This window comes from Bombina bombina, chromosome 2 (assembly GCF_027579735.1).
Source record: "Bombina bombina isolate aBomBom1 chromosome 2, aBomBom1.pri, whole genome shotgun sequence".
NCBI classification, from domain to species: Eukaryota; Metazoa; Chordata; class Amphibia; order Anura; family Bombinatoridae; genus Bombina; species Bombina bombina.
This window is the reverse complement of record NC_069500.1, coordinates 714,761,312-714,775,388: the sequence shown is the minus strand read 5'-3', so window position 1 is coordinate 714,775,388 and position 14,077 is coordinate 714,761,312. Positions and strand designations below refer to the sequence as shown.

General features: G+C 38.4%; 1 protein-coding gene across 1 annotated transcript in view; it reads left to right on the top strand.

Annotated features, from left to right (window-relative positions):
• Positions 1-14,077, top strand: part of POLR1E (RNA polymerase I subunit E) — a 55,992-nt gene that overhangs the window by 14,410 nt on the left and 27,505 nt on the right. The window contains exons 4-8 of the mRNA XM_053700642.1: positions 3,328-3,425; positions 3,638-3,693; positions 4,939-5,083; positions 7,202-7,306; positions 7,441-7,540. Coding sequence (XP_053556617.1) covers positions 3,328-3,425; positions 3,638-3,693; positions 4,939-5,083; positions 7,202-7,306; positions 7,441-7,540 — 504 coding nt within the window. The remainder of the gene's footprint in view (positions 1-3,327; positions 3,426-3,637; positions 3,694-4,938; positions 5,084-7,201; positions 7,307-7,440; positions 7,541-14,077) is intronic.

Sequence of the window (14,077 nt, the reverse complement as noted above, 5' to 3'; positions counted from 1 at the left end):
TGAACTGAGAAAAGTCAAGCGTGCAGCTGCCAAGATGCCACTTGCCACCAGTTTGGCCATATTTCAGAGCTGCAACATCACTGGAGTGCCCAAAAGCACAAGGTGTGCAATACTCAGAGACATGGCCAAGGTAAGAAAGGCTGAAAGACGACCACCACTGAACAAGACACACAAGCTGAAACGTCAAGACTGGGCCAAGAATTATCTCAAGACTGATTTTTCTAAGGTTTTATGGACTGATGAAATGAGAGTGAGTCTTGATGGGCCAGATGGATGGGCCCGTGGCTGGATTGGTAAAGGGCAGAGAGCTCCAGTCCGACTCAGACGCTAGCAAGGTGGAGGTGGAGTACTGGTTTGGGCTGGTATCATCAAAGATGAGCTTGTGGGGCCTTTTCGGGTTGAGGATGGAGTCAAGCTCAACTCCCAGTCCTACTGCCAGTTTCTGGAAGACACCTTCTTCAAGAAGTGGTACAGGAAGAAGTCTGCATCCTTCAAGAAAAACATGATTTTCATGCAGGACAATGCTCCATCACACGCGTCCAAGTACTCCACAGCGTGGCTGGCAAGAAAGGGTATAAAAGGAGAAAATCTAATGACATGGCCTCCTTGTTCACCTGATCTGAACCCCATTGAGAACCTGTGGTCCATCATCAAATGTGAGATTTACAAGGAGGGAAAACAGTACACCTCTCTGAACAGTGTCTGGGAGGCTGTGGTTGCTGCTGCACGAAATGTTGATGGTGAACAGATCAAAACACTGACAGAATCCATGGATGGCAGGCTTTTGAGTGTCCTTGCAAAGAAAGTTGGCTATATTGGTCACTGATTTGTTTTTGTTTTGTTTTTGAATGTCAGAAATGTATATTTGTGAATGTTGATGTTATATTGGTTTCACTGGTAAAAATAAATAATTGAAATGGGTATATATTTGTTTTTTGTTAAGTTGCCTAATAATTATGCACAGTAATAGTCACCTGCACACACAGATATCCCCCTAAAATAGCTATAACTAAAAACAAACTAAAAACTACTCCCAAAACTATTCAGCTTTGATATTAATGAGTTTTTTTGGTTTCATTGAGAACATGGTGGTTGTTCAATAATAAAATTAATCCTCAAAAATACAACTTGCCTAATAATTCTGCACTCCCTGTATAGAGCAACTTTACCACCACGGATAGGACTTAAAAATTTGGCTCATCTGACAATTGATGCTGGATTAGCCTTACCTAATCTAAAAGTGTACAACCTGGTTTGCCTTGCTAAAATAGCGCTAGACTGGATATCGGGTGTAGAATATGTAACTAATTACCAAAATGAGGAAAAGGCGATAGCCCCCTTATCCTTGAAAGCTCTACTACACTATCCATTATTAAGATCAGTGGAGAAAGCTAAGTATAAGTACACGATCCAGAACATAACCTTAGCATGGAAAAAAATGTGCCAACTGCTTCAAGTAAACTTCAAAATATCACAGTATTTACCTATAAGGGGGAATCCCGATTTTATAAGTGGGATGGAATCAAGTGTATTTAGTGACTGGGCTAAGAAAGGACTAATCTGGATTAGTCCACTAATTGATTACCAAACAATGACTGTTAAATCTTTTGAATTTCTGGCCAAAGAATTTAAGTTGGAAAAAGTGCAATTTTATGCTTATTTACAAGTACGTCATTTTATTGATAGTAACAAATTAACAGAGGAGAGTCCAAATAATTTGAGAGATATAGATACAATTATTAATATTTATCGTTCAGGGAAATATTCCATCTCCTATATGTATAGAAGTATTATGTCCTTAGAGGCTAAGGCCAAAATCAGAATACTCCATGCGAAGTGGTGTGAAGATGTTAGGGAGATTAATCTGGATATTTAAAAAAAAAGTTTAATTCTGAGTACAGAGTATTCTCGAGAAATCTCATTCAGAGAATCTCACATCAAATTACTGAATAGAGCTTATCTTACTCCTCGTTCGATGTCGAAATGGAAGAATGCACAAGATGTAGTGCCTTGGATACCGACCTGGTACATGCTTTTTATGCATGTCCTAAAATATACAATTTCTGGTGTAAGGTAGAATATTGGCTGAATAAATTTATACCGAATAAAATTAAGTTAAGCTTAGAACAAATAATATTTCTTGTGCAACAGACAGAGATTTGTAATAAACAGCTAAATAATACAGCCATTCTGGTGGCAAGAGAATTAATTCTTAGAAATTGGAAAGCAAAGAATGCACCTAGTATAGCCTCATTCGCAAAAGAAATGTTACTCCAACTAACACTTGATCTTAAAGACCCCCTTGATTTTTCTAGAGAATAAAATAAAATCATTGATGATAAAATGGGAGAAGTTTTTATTATCCCATCCGTGTGATATACAAAGACAAATGATCTTACCACTGCAGGATTCGCAGGTATTTCAACAGTTAACTTCGCTAAACAAATACCAACATTTGGCAATAAATAAAGTACCATGGATAATTAGGGAAGTACCATAAAGAGTACCATGGATAATTAGGGAGGAGGGAAGTAGAGGAGAGGAGGTGGATCTAATTTTAATTTCTTCTTTTTTTTTTTTTTTGTTTTTTTTTTGTTTGTTTGTTTTGTTGTTTTATCTGTATTGTTGGTTGATAGGGTTTTTATATAAAGAAAAAGACCAAAAGTATAAGACATGATCGGAGAAAGATTTTAGACAGCTCAGCACCTTTTTTTTTGGGAAACTAAAAAGGGCATTGTTATAAATCTTGAAATAATGGTGTCTTTTATTTCTGTAGAGTCTTAATAATATATTAGTATTTCTGGCAAGGTAGAGTCTAAGCATAAAGATGATAGATTATAGGACGTATGATTTGAAAGTTAAGAGTAATAAGAGAAGTAATCTATGTGAACTAGTATTTTATTATTTCAAACCAATGTAAACACCCTGCGAGGTGTAATGTCAGCCTAAGATGTTGGGCTAAGTAATTGATTTGACACACCCTGCGTGGTGAAAGGTAAGGCATATATTTATTTTTGCTTTTGGGAATTAAATATTTAAAAAAAAAAAAAAAAAAAGTAAAGTAAACTTTCCTGAGCAAATAATTAAGTAATTAGATATCCAGCTTGACAATGTAAATGAGTGTATCTTGATCTGGTGATATGTGAACCGTATTTGCCACTTTTTTTTTTTTTTTTTAATTTTCATTTCTCAGTGACAATATTGATTTTGCTTCCTACCTTGGTTTCATAGTAGTTCTGACTGCAGGAGGAGATAAGATAAAGCATATTCATGCAAGAAGGGGTCACAGATTCTAAACAAGAGTTTTGTTTGTTTTTGCTTTTGTAGGTACTTTGTTGGTGTTGTGAACAAAGAGACTAGGAAAATGGAAGTATATGATGCAGAGCATTTTACTATGCATCCATTACTGGAAGGCAGCACTAATAGTAAGAACACTAGATGAACTCATTTGTAAGGAGCATGAAAGTCATGACTTAAACTATTCTTCAATATACTTCTGTTATCAAATTAACTTTGTATGTATATCAAGGCATGTGCTTACGGATGTGTCTTTGTAATTTTGTCCCATTGCGTAGTAAAATTCAGGTTTTTTTTGTATTATATTAGTTATTTGTATTAATACAAATTAATTTTATAGACACATTATCAGCTGCAGATGTGACTGAACAGACCAGCAGGACATACAGGGAGAAGGTATGTTTTAGCAAGTTTACCTTTTTGTTGGAATTCTAATCTTTGACACGTGGTCCTAGTGTCTACAGTTACAGCAAAATATTCATCATTTCTCCCTAATGCTTAAACCATCTCACATTATTATTGCTATTTGTAAGTCTTTAGTTACTTAGTAAGCATGTGCTTTTGTTAAGTTACAAATGCACATTCATTAACGAAACATGGATATTTGTCTAGTTTTATTGAGACGAATATCCGAACAAATGTAGCATGAAATTTAAAGGGACAGTCTACTTGGAAATGTTTGTTTAAAAGGTAATTCTTTATCACCCATTTCCCAGTTTTGCAGAACCAACACGGTTATATTAATACACTTTTTACCTCTGTGATTACCTTGTATCTAAGTCTCTGCAAACTGCCCCCTTATCTCTGTTCGTTTGATAGACTTGTATTTTAGACGATCAGTGCTGACTCATAATTAACTGCACGGAGTAAGCACGTTATCTATATGGCACACATGAACTAGCTTGAAAAAATGTCAAAATGCACTGAGATAAGAGGTGGCCTTCAAGGGCTTATAACTTAGCATATAAGCCTACCTAGGTTTAGCTTTCAACAAAAAATAACAAGAGAACAAAGCAAATTTGATGATTAAAATAAATTGGAAAGATGATTAAAATTGCATGCCCTATCTGAATCATAAAAAGTTTAATTTTGACTAGTCTGTTCCTTTAAAGAAAGCAAAGGAAAAATGCCAAATGCGGCAGTATGCCTTCATTTCCTTTCAATAGCTAAAATACTTACCTAAGCATGCTGGAGAGCTGCACTAATGCGATCCTCTTCTTCACAGAGCCTAGGCTGCGCTAACATGATGCTTAGCATGGCGGCTTCCAGGGCCTGCACTAAAGGAAAAGGTCTTTTAATGCAGACCCTGGGAACCTATTGTTAGTACGGACGAGGCTCTGTGAAGAAGATGAGCAACTTGGTGTGGCTCTCCAGCACGCTTAGGTAAGTATTTTAGTCGCTACAGGTGAACATGTATATTTGTTTAATGAAAATGAATGTAAATGTTCCACAAATGCTTGGTATTTATTTAGTTTAAAACAAGGCGAATAATGACTGGCACCGGAGGCGAATAATGACTGGCACCGGAGGCGAATATTCCAAATACGAAGAATTTTGAATATTTGTTACAAAAGATTTGGCAGAGCCAAAAATGTTGCCTGTGCATATGTATATTACTTATATATTCAATTTGTCCTACAGGTTGATGCCCTGATAGAAGCCTTTGGTACCAACAAGCAGAAACGTGCCTTGAATTCTCGCAAATTAAACCAAGTTGGCAGTGAACTTTTAAGCAAAGCTATGGAAAAGGCTGCAGGAGATATCATAGAAAGCAGAGGAGCGTCAGGTAAATAAGACAATCCTGAGAATCAGCTGGCTGTGTATCTACATCATACATTGCTGGCATTAGAAGTTCTATAGTGAAATGCTGTAATCTGCTGGAGAACTTTATCATTTAACAAATTCTTGTCCCTAACTCTTGTTAAACATATAGGCATTTAATGGGAGCTACATGGGCAGTTAATTGGAGAATATAACATATGGGCTTAGTTTCCATTAGTATTATAAACTGGTGCTTACGAACATCTCTATAGACATAAATTGAGATACTTGTTACCACCAGTTTACGGCAGCAATGGAAACAAGGCCATAGAGTCCGCTCCACAGTGGCTATGCAAGTATACAACTCCTGATTGGTTCACCAACCTTTTCTTGCTTAGGAGCAGAAGTGTATTGCATGTCTGATGCAGGGTTTTACAACAGAGGCATTAAGCAGTCTAATAGTTAAATGTAATATTGTAGCCTACATACACATTTAAAGAGACACTTAACCCAACATTTTTCTTTCATAATTCAGGTACAGAATACAATTTTAAACAATATTCCAATGTACTTCTATTTAATTTGCTTCATTCTTTAAATATCCTTTGAAGAAGTAGCAATGCACATGGTTGAGCCAATCACAAGAGGCGTCTATGTGCAGCCACCAATCGGCATCTACTGAGCCTATCTAGTATATGAAGAGAATAAAGGAAATTAGATAACAGAAGTAAATTAGAAAGTTGCTTACAATTGCATGCTCTTTCTAAATCATGAAAGGAATTTTTTTTTGGGTTTCATGTCCCTTTAACAGTGAGATCATTCATGCGGATTTCCCCCCTCCCTTTCTCCTCTGCATTCTCTCTCATCCTTGTATGGCACATTTCTTCATTAAAGGGACATTAAACTCAGTTTTTCTTTCATGATTCATCTAGAGCATACAATTTTTATGTTTCCAATTTACTCCTATCAATTTTGCTTCATTCTCTTGCTATCCTTTATTGAAGGATCATTAATGCACTACTGGGAGCTAGCTGAAAACATTAGTAAGTCAATAAGAGGTATATATGAGCAGCCACCAATCAGTAGCTCACTCCCAGCTCTTGAGCCTACCTAGGTATTCTTTTAAAAAAAGGATACCAAGAGAACTAAGCTAGACATTAGAAGTAAAATGATATGCTCTATCTGAATTATGAAAGAAAAGTGTTTCATGTCCCTTTAATGCCATTGACAACTGTTTGCTTTTTGTTGTTACATTAACAGACAATCAAGTCTCCTTGGATTTGGAATAAGCGGACTGTCGGTTTTCTTCCATTTGTAATGTTCAGACCATATATGAGCAGGATTGTGTTCTGTTAAATTTATTTAAAATTCAATAAAAACAAAGGGGAAAAAAATTGCACATTTGTCCTATTCAGGACACACTAACTAGTACCTATATATAACAGCAAAATCTTCTATACTGATCTCACTAAGTTCTGAAAACTAGAAATACACAACATTCTATTGTAGTGCAGAAAATTCTAAGTGACTGTTCAGCAATGACTTTTACCAATCTGGGCAGATGCCTGGTGTACTAAGAAGACTCGTGTCCTGGAGGGTATATCAGATATTGATATAGATATTGGCAATTAAAGGTCAAAATCAAAATTGTCTTCATATAAAACACAGCTATATAAGGAACCTGTTTGCTAAAATCTGTCGTCTTACACTAATATGGCTACTGTCACTTCCATATATCTGCTTGTTTTGCTAGAAGAATGGCAATTCTGACCACCCTGGGTATAATCAAAAGGATAAGTCTAAGATATGTTACATGTTAATCCTGATTGGGAGAAACACCAGGTTAAGTTTGGAAAAGACAAGGTAACGGTTAGCTTAGTAAAACATCTCCCTAATTTGTGATATTATCCAATTATCACTGTAATATGTGGTTCTGTACCCTGCAGCACTGTCCAGTGTTGTGGTTATATAGGATGCCCATATGTAACTTTTTCTGTATAGGGTACCAGATAGGGCTGCTTTTAGCGGCACTCTGTCATTCTGTCTATCATTTGGGGCCATACTTTGGTTGTCATAGCAATATGTGATGACACAACCCTTATAATTGTAGAGGTCATATAGTAATTTTTCCCTTTCTTTCTAGAGTTGATGAAAGATGCTGTAAGCAATGAAGAACAAGAGTATTCATTGTTTCTGCCACCATGTAATGCTAAAGCAGACAAACTTGAGGATGTCTACAAGCTTGATAGCCGTATCTTTTACCGTTCATAAACATACGCTCTTTTTTAAAAAAAAATGTTTTTATTGACATTGCAGAATATTTGATGTACGTCTTTTTTTTATTTTCTGTCACTGTTCTGTATTTTGACCTTGACCACACTGACGTTATCTCACCTGTGGAATATAAGTTGCTTGAGACTGCCTCTGAAGCCTTTAGGAATCTGACTACAGAGGAGCTCCAGGATATGACCGAGAACAAGAAGTAAGTTATATTTGTTAGTAGAAGTTACTGAGAATCATTTGACTAGTTAGTGTGTCAAATTTACATAGTATTTCTATAGCTGTTGAATTGCTCAGAAAAAAAAATTGTTAGTCATTTCATGTTTTATGTAGTTTTTCAGTACTGGTAAACTTTAAACTTGTCAGTGGAATTAATTTTACTACTGGTTTTAAATTGCCAGTACTTATAAATCCTGTAGATTTAAAGGACATAGTAGAACTGCATAGTCAAGAAACGCGTAGTCCCCTTATACTTATGGGTCGTCTCTGTTTACAAATATTCCTTCTCAGCCAGTGAGCTTCTATCCCACAGACCTGTTGTGCATTTCCTGTTACCGAATAAAAATCAGTTTCAACACTTTTAAATAGAATGTGTTGTTTAATGTCCTTTTTACACAATGATATATATATAATTCATATGTAAACAAATTACCTTGATATTTCTTTAAATGGTCATTTGATGGATTAGCTTTATTTTAGTCCTTCCAATTCTTTGAGTGAACGAAAGCGTACGTTTTTGTTTATGCATATTTTCAATGAAATGTACCCTCTTTCTACACCCCTACTTGTTTCACTTTTTTTTAGTTTGCTTATTTTAGTAGGCAGTGCCATTACTATGTGTTAAGGGGTAAAAATGGTACCAGGCAGGTCTGGTAAATTGGACATTTTCATTTTGACTAGACTGTCCCTTTAACATTGGCTTAGATTGTAACCAGGGGGGCCAATAAAATCAGAAGAAGGTTTCTCTTAGAAAAGAGAAAAATGTACTATGCCCTACTATGAGCAGCTGAATTAGTAACCAAGATGACAATAATAATGTGTATTTACAAGTGTAAAAAAAATGTGCATATGTGAATATAAAGTAAAAAATGTGTGCAACAATAAAAAATGGAAAATCACATGAAAGTGTGGTGTATTCAAGAAGTGGGTAATCACTTAAAGTGGGTGTATTTATATTTATACACCACACTTTAAGTGATTACCCACTTCTTGAATACACCACACTTTAATGTGATTATCCATTTTTTATTGTTCCCATTGTGGCACACATTTTTTACTTTATAATCGCATATGCACATTTTTTTAAACTTAATACACATTATTATTGTCATCGTGGTTACTAATTCAGCTGCTCATAGTAGCGCATAGTACTTTTTTCTCTTTTCTAAGATGAATCTTCTTTCACGTTTCTTTGGAATTATAGGGTTTCCCTATTTTGCACTGTGTTTTTAGTAACTTTACTTTAGCACAAATATCTTTTCCCATTTTGCTTTGGTCCAATAAAATCAGCCAGGTGGCATCCCCACCAAATAAGTCAGGGGGAGAACACTGAATTAACTATATCCATCAAAGAACAGAAGGCAATCTTTGTGGCAACCCATTGGTACTTTAGACATGTATTCCCAGAGGCAACCAATCAATGCAGGAGACAATGCTTAGAATCTGGCACACAAAATCCAGCTATTCTGTAAATCTCTATATTGAAATAAATGAACAGAGCACTAGATAGTAATCTGCAGCTTGACCCCTTAATATTCCTGTTTAACACCCCCCCCCCCCCCCCAAGGCTAAAAACAAATTTCAAATGAAACTCTGCCAACTAATTGTTTCTTTGGAAGAAACCGGAATTGCTGGCCTGGTTATGACAAGTCCAAAGGAAATTACTAATTGAACAATATCACTACTTTATAACTGATGGCTTGGATTTTAATAATAAAATTCTATTTGTATGGGAATATAGACCCAACTACAAATACTTTCTTTACAATCTCTTAAGGCTGTGACACATTGCAAGGGATGCGGCACGAGGCGAAGCAGCTGCTTCGCATCGCTTCTGAAGTTCAAATATTTCATCTCTGTGCGCTCAGCTACGCGACCTGACGCGGCACAGTGCTCAGAGATGAAAAGGCAGGACACACTGAGCGCACACATCCGAATCTACACGCTGTGCGCTGCTCCGCTTGCAGTGTGTCACAGCCTTCACCCAGCTGTTGATCTTTGTATTCTTTCTGACATTTAAAAGTTGCTTTACTCACTTTTCTAGAGCTTATCCAAGGACCAGTTTACCCAGTCTGCTCTGAAACAATTCAAAATACACCCAAGCTTTCCCAGGAAAGCTAGTTAAAGGGACCCTTAAGTCAAAATTAAACTTACATGATTCAGATAGAGCATGCAATTTTAAAGGGATACTAAACCCAATTTTTTTTCATGATTCAGAGCATGCAATTTTTAACAACTTTCTAATTTATTCCTATTATCAAATGTTGTTTGTTCTCTTGCTATCTTTATTTGAAAAGCAGGAATCTTAGCTTAGGAGCCGGCCCATTTTTTTGTTCAACACCTGGGTTGCGCTTGCTGATTGGTGGCTAAATGTAGCCACCAATAAGCAAGCACTATTCAGGGTGCTGAACCTAAAATGGGCTGGCTCATAAGCTTTACATTCCTGCTTTTTTAAATAAAGATAGTAAGAGAACAAATAAATTGATAATAGGAGCAAATTAGAAAGTTTCTTAAAATTGCATGCTCTATCTGAATCATGAAACAAATGTTTGGGTTTAGTGTTCCTTTAAACAACTTTGCACATTTTTTTAATAGAAGTAAAATTGCACAATCTTTACACATTTTGAGTCACCATCTCCTACTGAGCATTTGCAAGAATTCACAGAATATACTTATATGCATTGGTGATTGGCTGATGGTTGTTACATGATACAGAGGGAGTGTAAATAAACATATTGTTGATATTTGTCACATAAAAATCTATTACTCACATGAAGTTCAGACTAAGTGCTATTGCATTGTCTTTTCTCTTGTAAGGTGTATCCAGTCCACGGATCATCCATTACTTGTGGGATATTCTCATTACCAACAGGAAGTTGCAAGAGGACACCCACAGCAGAGCTGTTATATAGCTCCTCCCCTAACTGCCATATCCAGTCATTCTCTTGAAACTCTCAACAAGCATGGAGGTAGTAAGAGAGTGGAGAAAAGGTCATGCCCTTCCTTAGGACAGGTCCAAATCAAGGGCCAAACAGTCTAGTTTTCGTGCCTTTCGAAACTTCAAGGCAGGTGCGGCATCAACTTCCTCTAATACAAAAGAAGGAACTTTTGCTCAGTCCAAGACGGTCTAGAGACCAAACCAGACCTGGAACAAAGGTAAGCAGGCCAAAAAGCCTGCTGCTGCCTCTAAGACAGCATGAAGGAACGGCCCCCTAGCCGGTAACGGATCTAGTAGGGGGCAGACTTTCACTCTTTGCCCAGGCGTGGGCAAGAGATGTCCAGGATCCCTGGGCGTTGGATCATCATCGGTTTCTCAGGTTTGCCTTCCTAGACAGGCATTACCAGTTTGTAGCTCTTCCCTTTGGATTAGCTACAGCTCCAAGAATCTTTACGAAGGTTCTAGGGTCGCTTCTGGCGGTCCTAAGGCTGCAGGGCATAGCAGTGGCCCCTTATTTAGACGACATCCTGATACAGGCGTCAGGGTGGAAAGTGAACGAGGAAAAGAGTTCTCTATCCCCACTCACAAGAGTTTCCTTCCTAGGGACTCTGATAGATTCTGTAGAAATGAAAATTTACCTGATTGAGTCCAGGTTATCAAAGCTTCTAAATTCCTGCCGTGTTCTTCATTCCATTCCGCGCCCTTCGGTGGCTCAGTGTATGGAAGTGATTGGCTTAATTGTAGCGGCAATGGACATAGTGCCGTTTGCACGCTTACATCTCAGACCACTGCAACTATGCATGCTCAGTCAGTGGAACGGGGATTACACAGATTTGTCCCCTCTACTAAATCTGGATCAAGAGACCAGGGATTCTCTTCTCTGGTGGCTATCTCGGGTCCATCTGTCCAAAGGTATGACCTTTCGCAGGCCAGATTGGACAATTGTAACAACAGATGCCAGCCTTCTAGGTTGGGGTGCAGTCTGGAACTCCCTGAAGGCTCAGGGATCGTGGACTCAGGAGGAGTCACTCCTTCCAATAAATATTCTGGAACTAAGAGCTATATTCAATGCTCTTCAGGCTTGGCCTCAATTAGCAACTCTGAGGTTCATCAGATTTCAGTCGGACAACATCACGACTGTGGCTTACATCAACCATCAAGGGGGAACAAGAAGTTCCCTAGCGATGTTAGAAGTTTCAAAAATAATTCGCTGGGCAGAGATTCACTCTTGCCACCTATCAGCTATCCATATCCCAGGTGTAGAGAACTGGGAGGCGGATTTTCCAAGTCGTCAGACTTTTCATCCGGGGGAGTGGGAACTCCATCCTGAGGTGTTTGCACAATTGATTCATCGTTGGGGCAAACCAGAACTGGATCTCATGGCGTCTCGCCAGAACGCCAAGCTTCCTTGTTACAGATCCAGGTCCAGGGATCCCAAGGCGACGCTGATAGATGCTCTAGCAGCGCCCTGGTCTTTCAACCTGGCTTATGTGTTTCCACCGTTTCCTCTGCTCCCTCATCTGATTGCCAAGATCAAGCAGGAGAGAGCATCAGTGATTTTGATGGCGCCTGCGTAGCCACGCAGGACCTGGTATGCAGATCTAGTGGACATGTCATCCTTTCCACCATGGACTCTGCCTCTGAGACAGGACCTTCTACTTCAGGGTCCTTTCAACCATCCAAATCTAATTTCTCTGAGACTGACTGCCTGGAGATTGAACGCTTGATTTTATCAAAGCGTGGCTTCTCCAAGTCAGTCATTGATACCTTAATACAGGCACGAAAGCCTGTCACCAGGAAAATTTACCATAAGATATGACGTAAATATCTTTATTGGTGTGAATCCAAGGGTTACTCATGGAGTAAGGTCAGGATTCCCAGGATATTATCCTTTCTCCGAGAATGTTTGGAAAAAGGATTGTCAGCTAGTTCCTTAAAGGGACAGATTTCTGCTCTGTCCTTTTGCACAAGCGTCTGGCAGATGTTCAGGCATTTTGTCAGGCTTTGGTTAGAATCAAGCCTGTGTTTAAACCTGTTGCTCCGCCATGGAGCTTAAATTTGTTTTTTAAGGTTCTTCAAGGAGTTCCGTTTGAACCTCTTCATTCCATAGATATCAAACTTTTATCTTGGAAAGTTCTTTTTTTGGTAGCTATTTCCTCGGCTCGTAGAGTCTCCGAGTTATCTGCCTTACAATGTGATTCTCCTTATCTGATTTTCCATATGGATAAGGTAGTCCTGCGTACCAAACCTGGGTTTTTACCTAAGGTGGTATCTAACAAGAATATCAATCAAGAGATTGTTGTTCCATCCTTGTGTCCTAATCCTTCTTCAAAGAAGGAACGTCTATTACACAATCTGGACGTGGTTCGTGCTTTAAAGTTTTACTTACAAGCTACTAAAGATTTTCGTCAAACATCTGCTTTGTTTGTTATCTACTCTGGACAGAGGAGAGGTCAAAAGGCTTCGGCAACCTCTCTTTCTTTTTGGCTAAGAAGCATAATCCGCTTAGCCTATGAGACTGCTGGACAGCAGCCTCCTGAAAGGATTACAGCTCATTCTACTAGAGCTGTGGCTTCCACTTGGGCCTTTAAAAATGAGGCTTCTGTTGAACAGATTTGCAAGGCGGCGACTTGGTTTTCGCTTCATACTTTTTCAAAATTCTACAAATTTGATACTTTTGCTTCTTCGGAGGCTATTTTTGGGAGAAAGCTATTACAGGCAGTGGTACCTTCCGTTTAAGTACCTGCCTTGTCCCTCCCTTCATCCGTGTACTTTAGCTTTGGTATTGGTATCCCACAAGTAATGGATGATCCGTGGACTGGATACACCTTAGAAGAGAAAACATAATTTATGCTTACCTGATAAATTTATTTCTCTTGTGGTGTATCCAGTCCACGGCCTGCCCTGTCATTTTAAGGCAGGTAATTTTTAAATTTAAACTAGTCACCCCTGCACCCTACGGTTTCTCCTTTCTCGGCTTGTTTTCGGTCGAATGACTGGATATGGCAGTTAGGGGAGGAGCTATATAACCGCTCTGCTGTGGGTGTCCTCTTGCAACTTCCTGTTGGGAATGAGAATATCCCACAAGTAATGGATGATTCGTGGACTGGATACACCACAAGAGAAATTTATCAGGTAAGCATAAATTGTGTTTTTATCATATATTTGTTAGTTATGCAAATCTACTGTATTTATTGGTCCTTTAAATGGACTTTCCTCTCTTGTCCCATACTGCTTTGCTGAGTCAGACACTGCAGGAAGCCATTACTGGGCCATTGTCAGACTTGCTTGTTGCCAGTTCCTCCCCATTGAGACAAGCCCCCTTGGCATCAAAACATTCCTTGGGACTGCATGGATAAGGCTGTACGTCTGCCCTACCCCACAGACAATATACAAAATGCTGCCCCACACAATGTCTAAGTGTTCATTATCTCCGCTGTAGAAATGTGACCAAAAAGCAGGACTTAACGTGTTGAAGATTGGCCACAATTTTGGTTTTCTTGCATTTCAAAAACAGTGGCCATAAAGCAAAGGCTAGAAAGGTTGGTCACAACACTGATGTCCCTTTTTTAAATGAGCTCT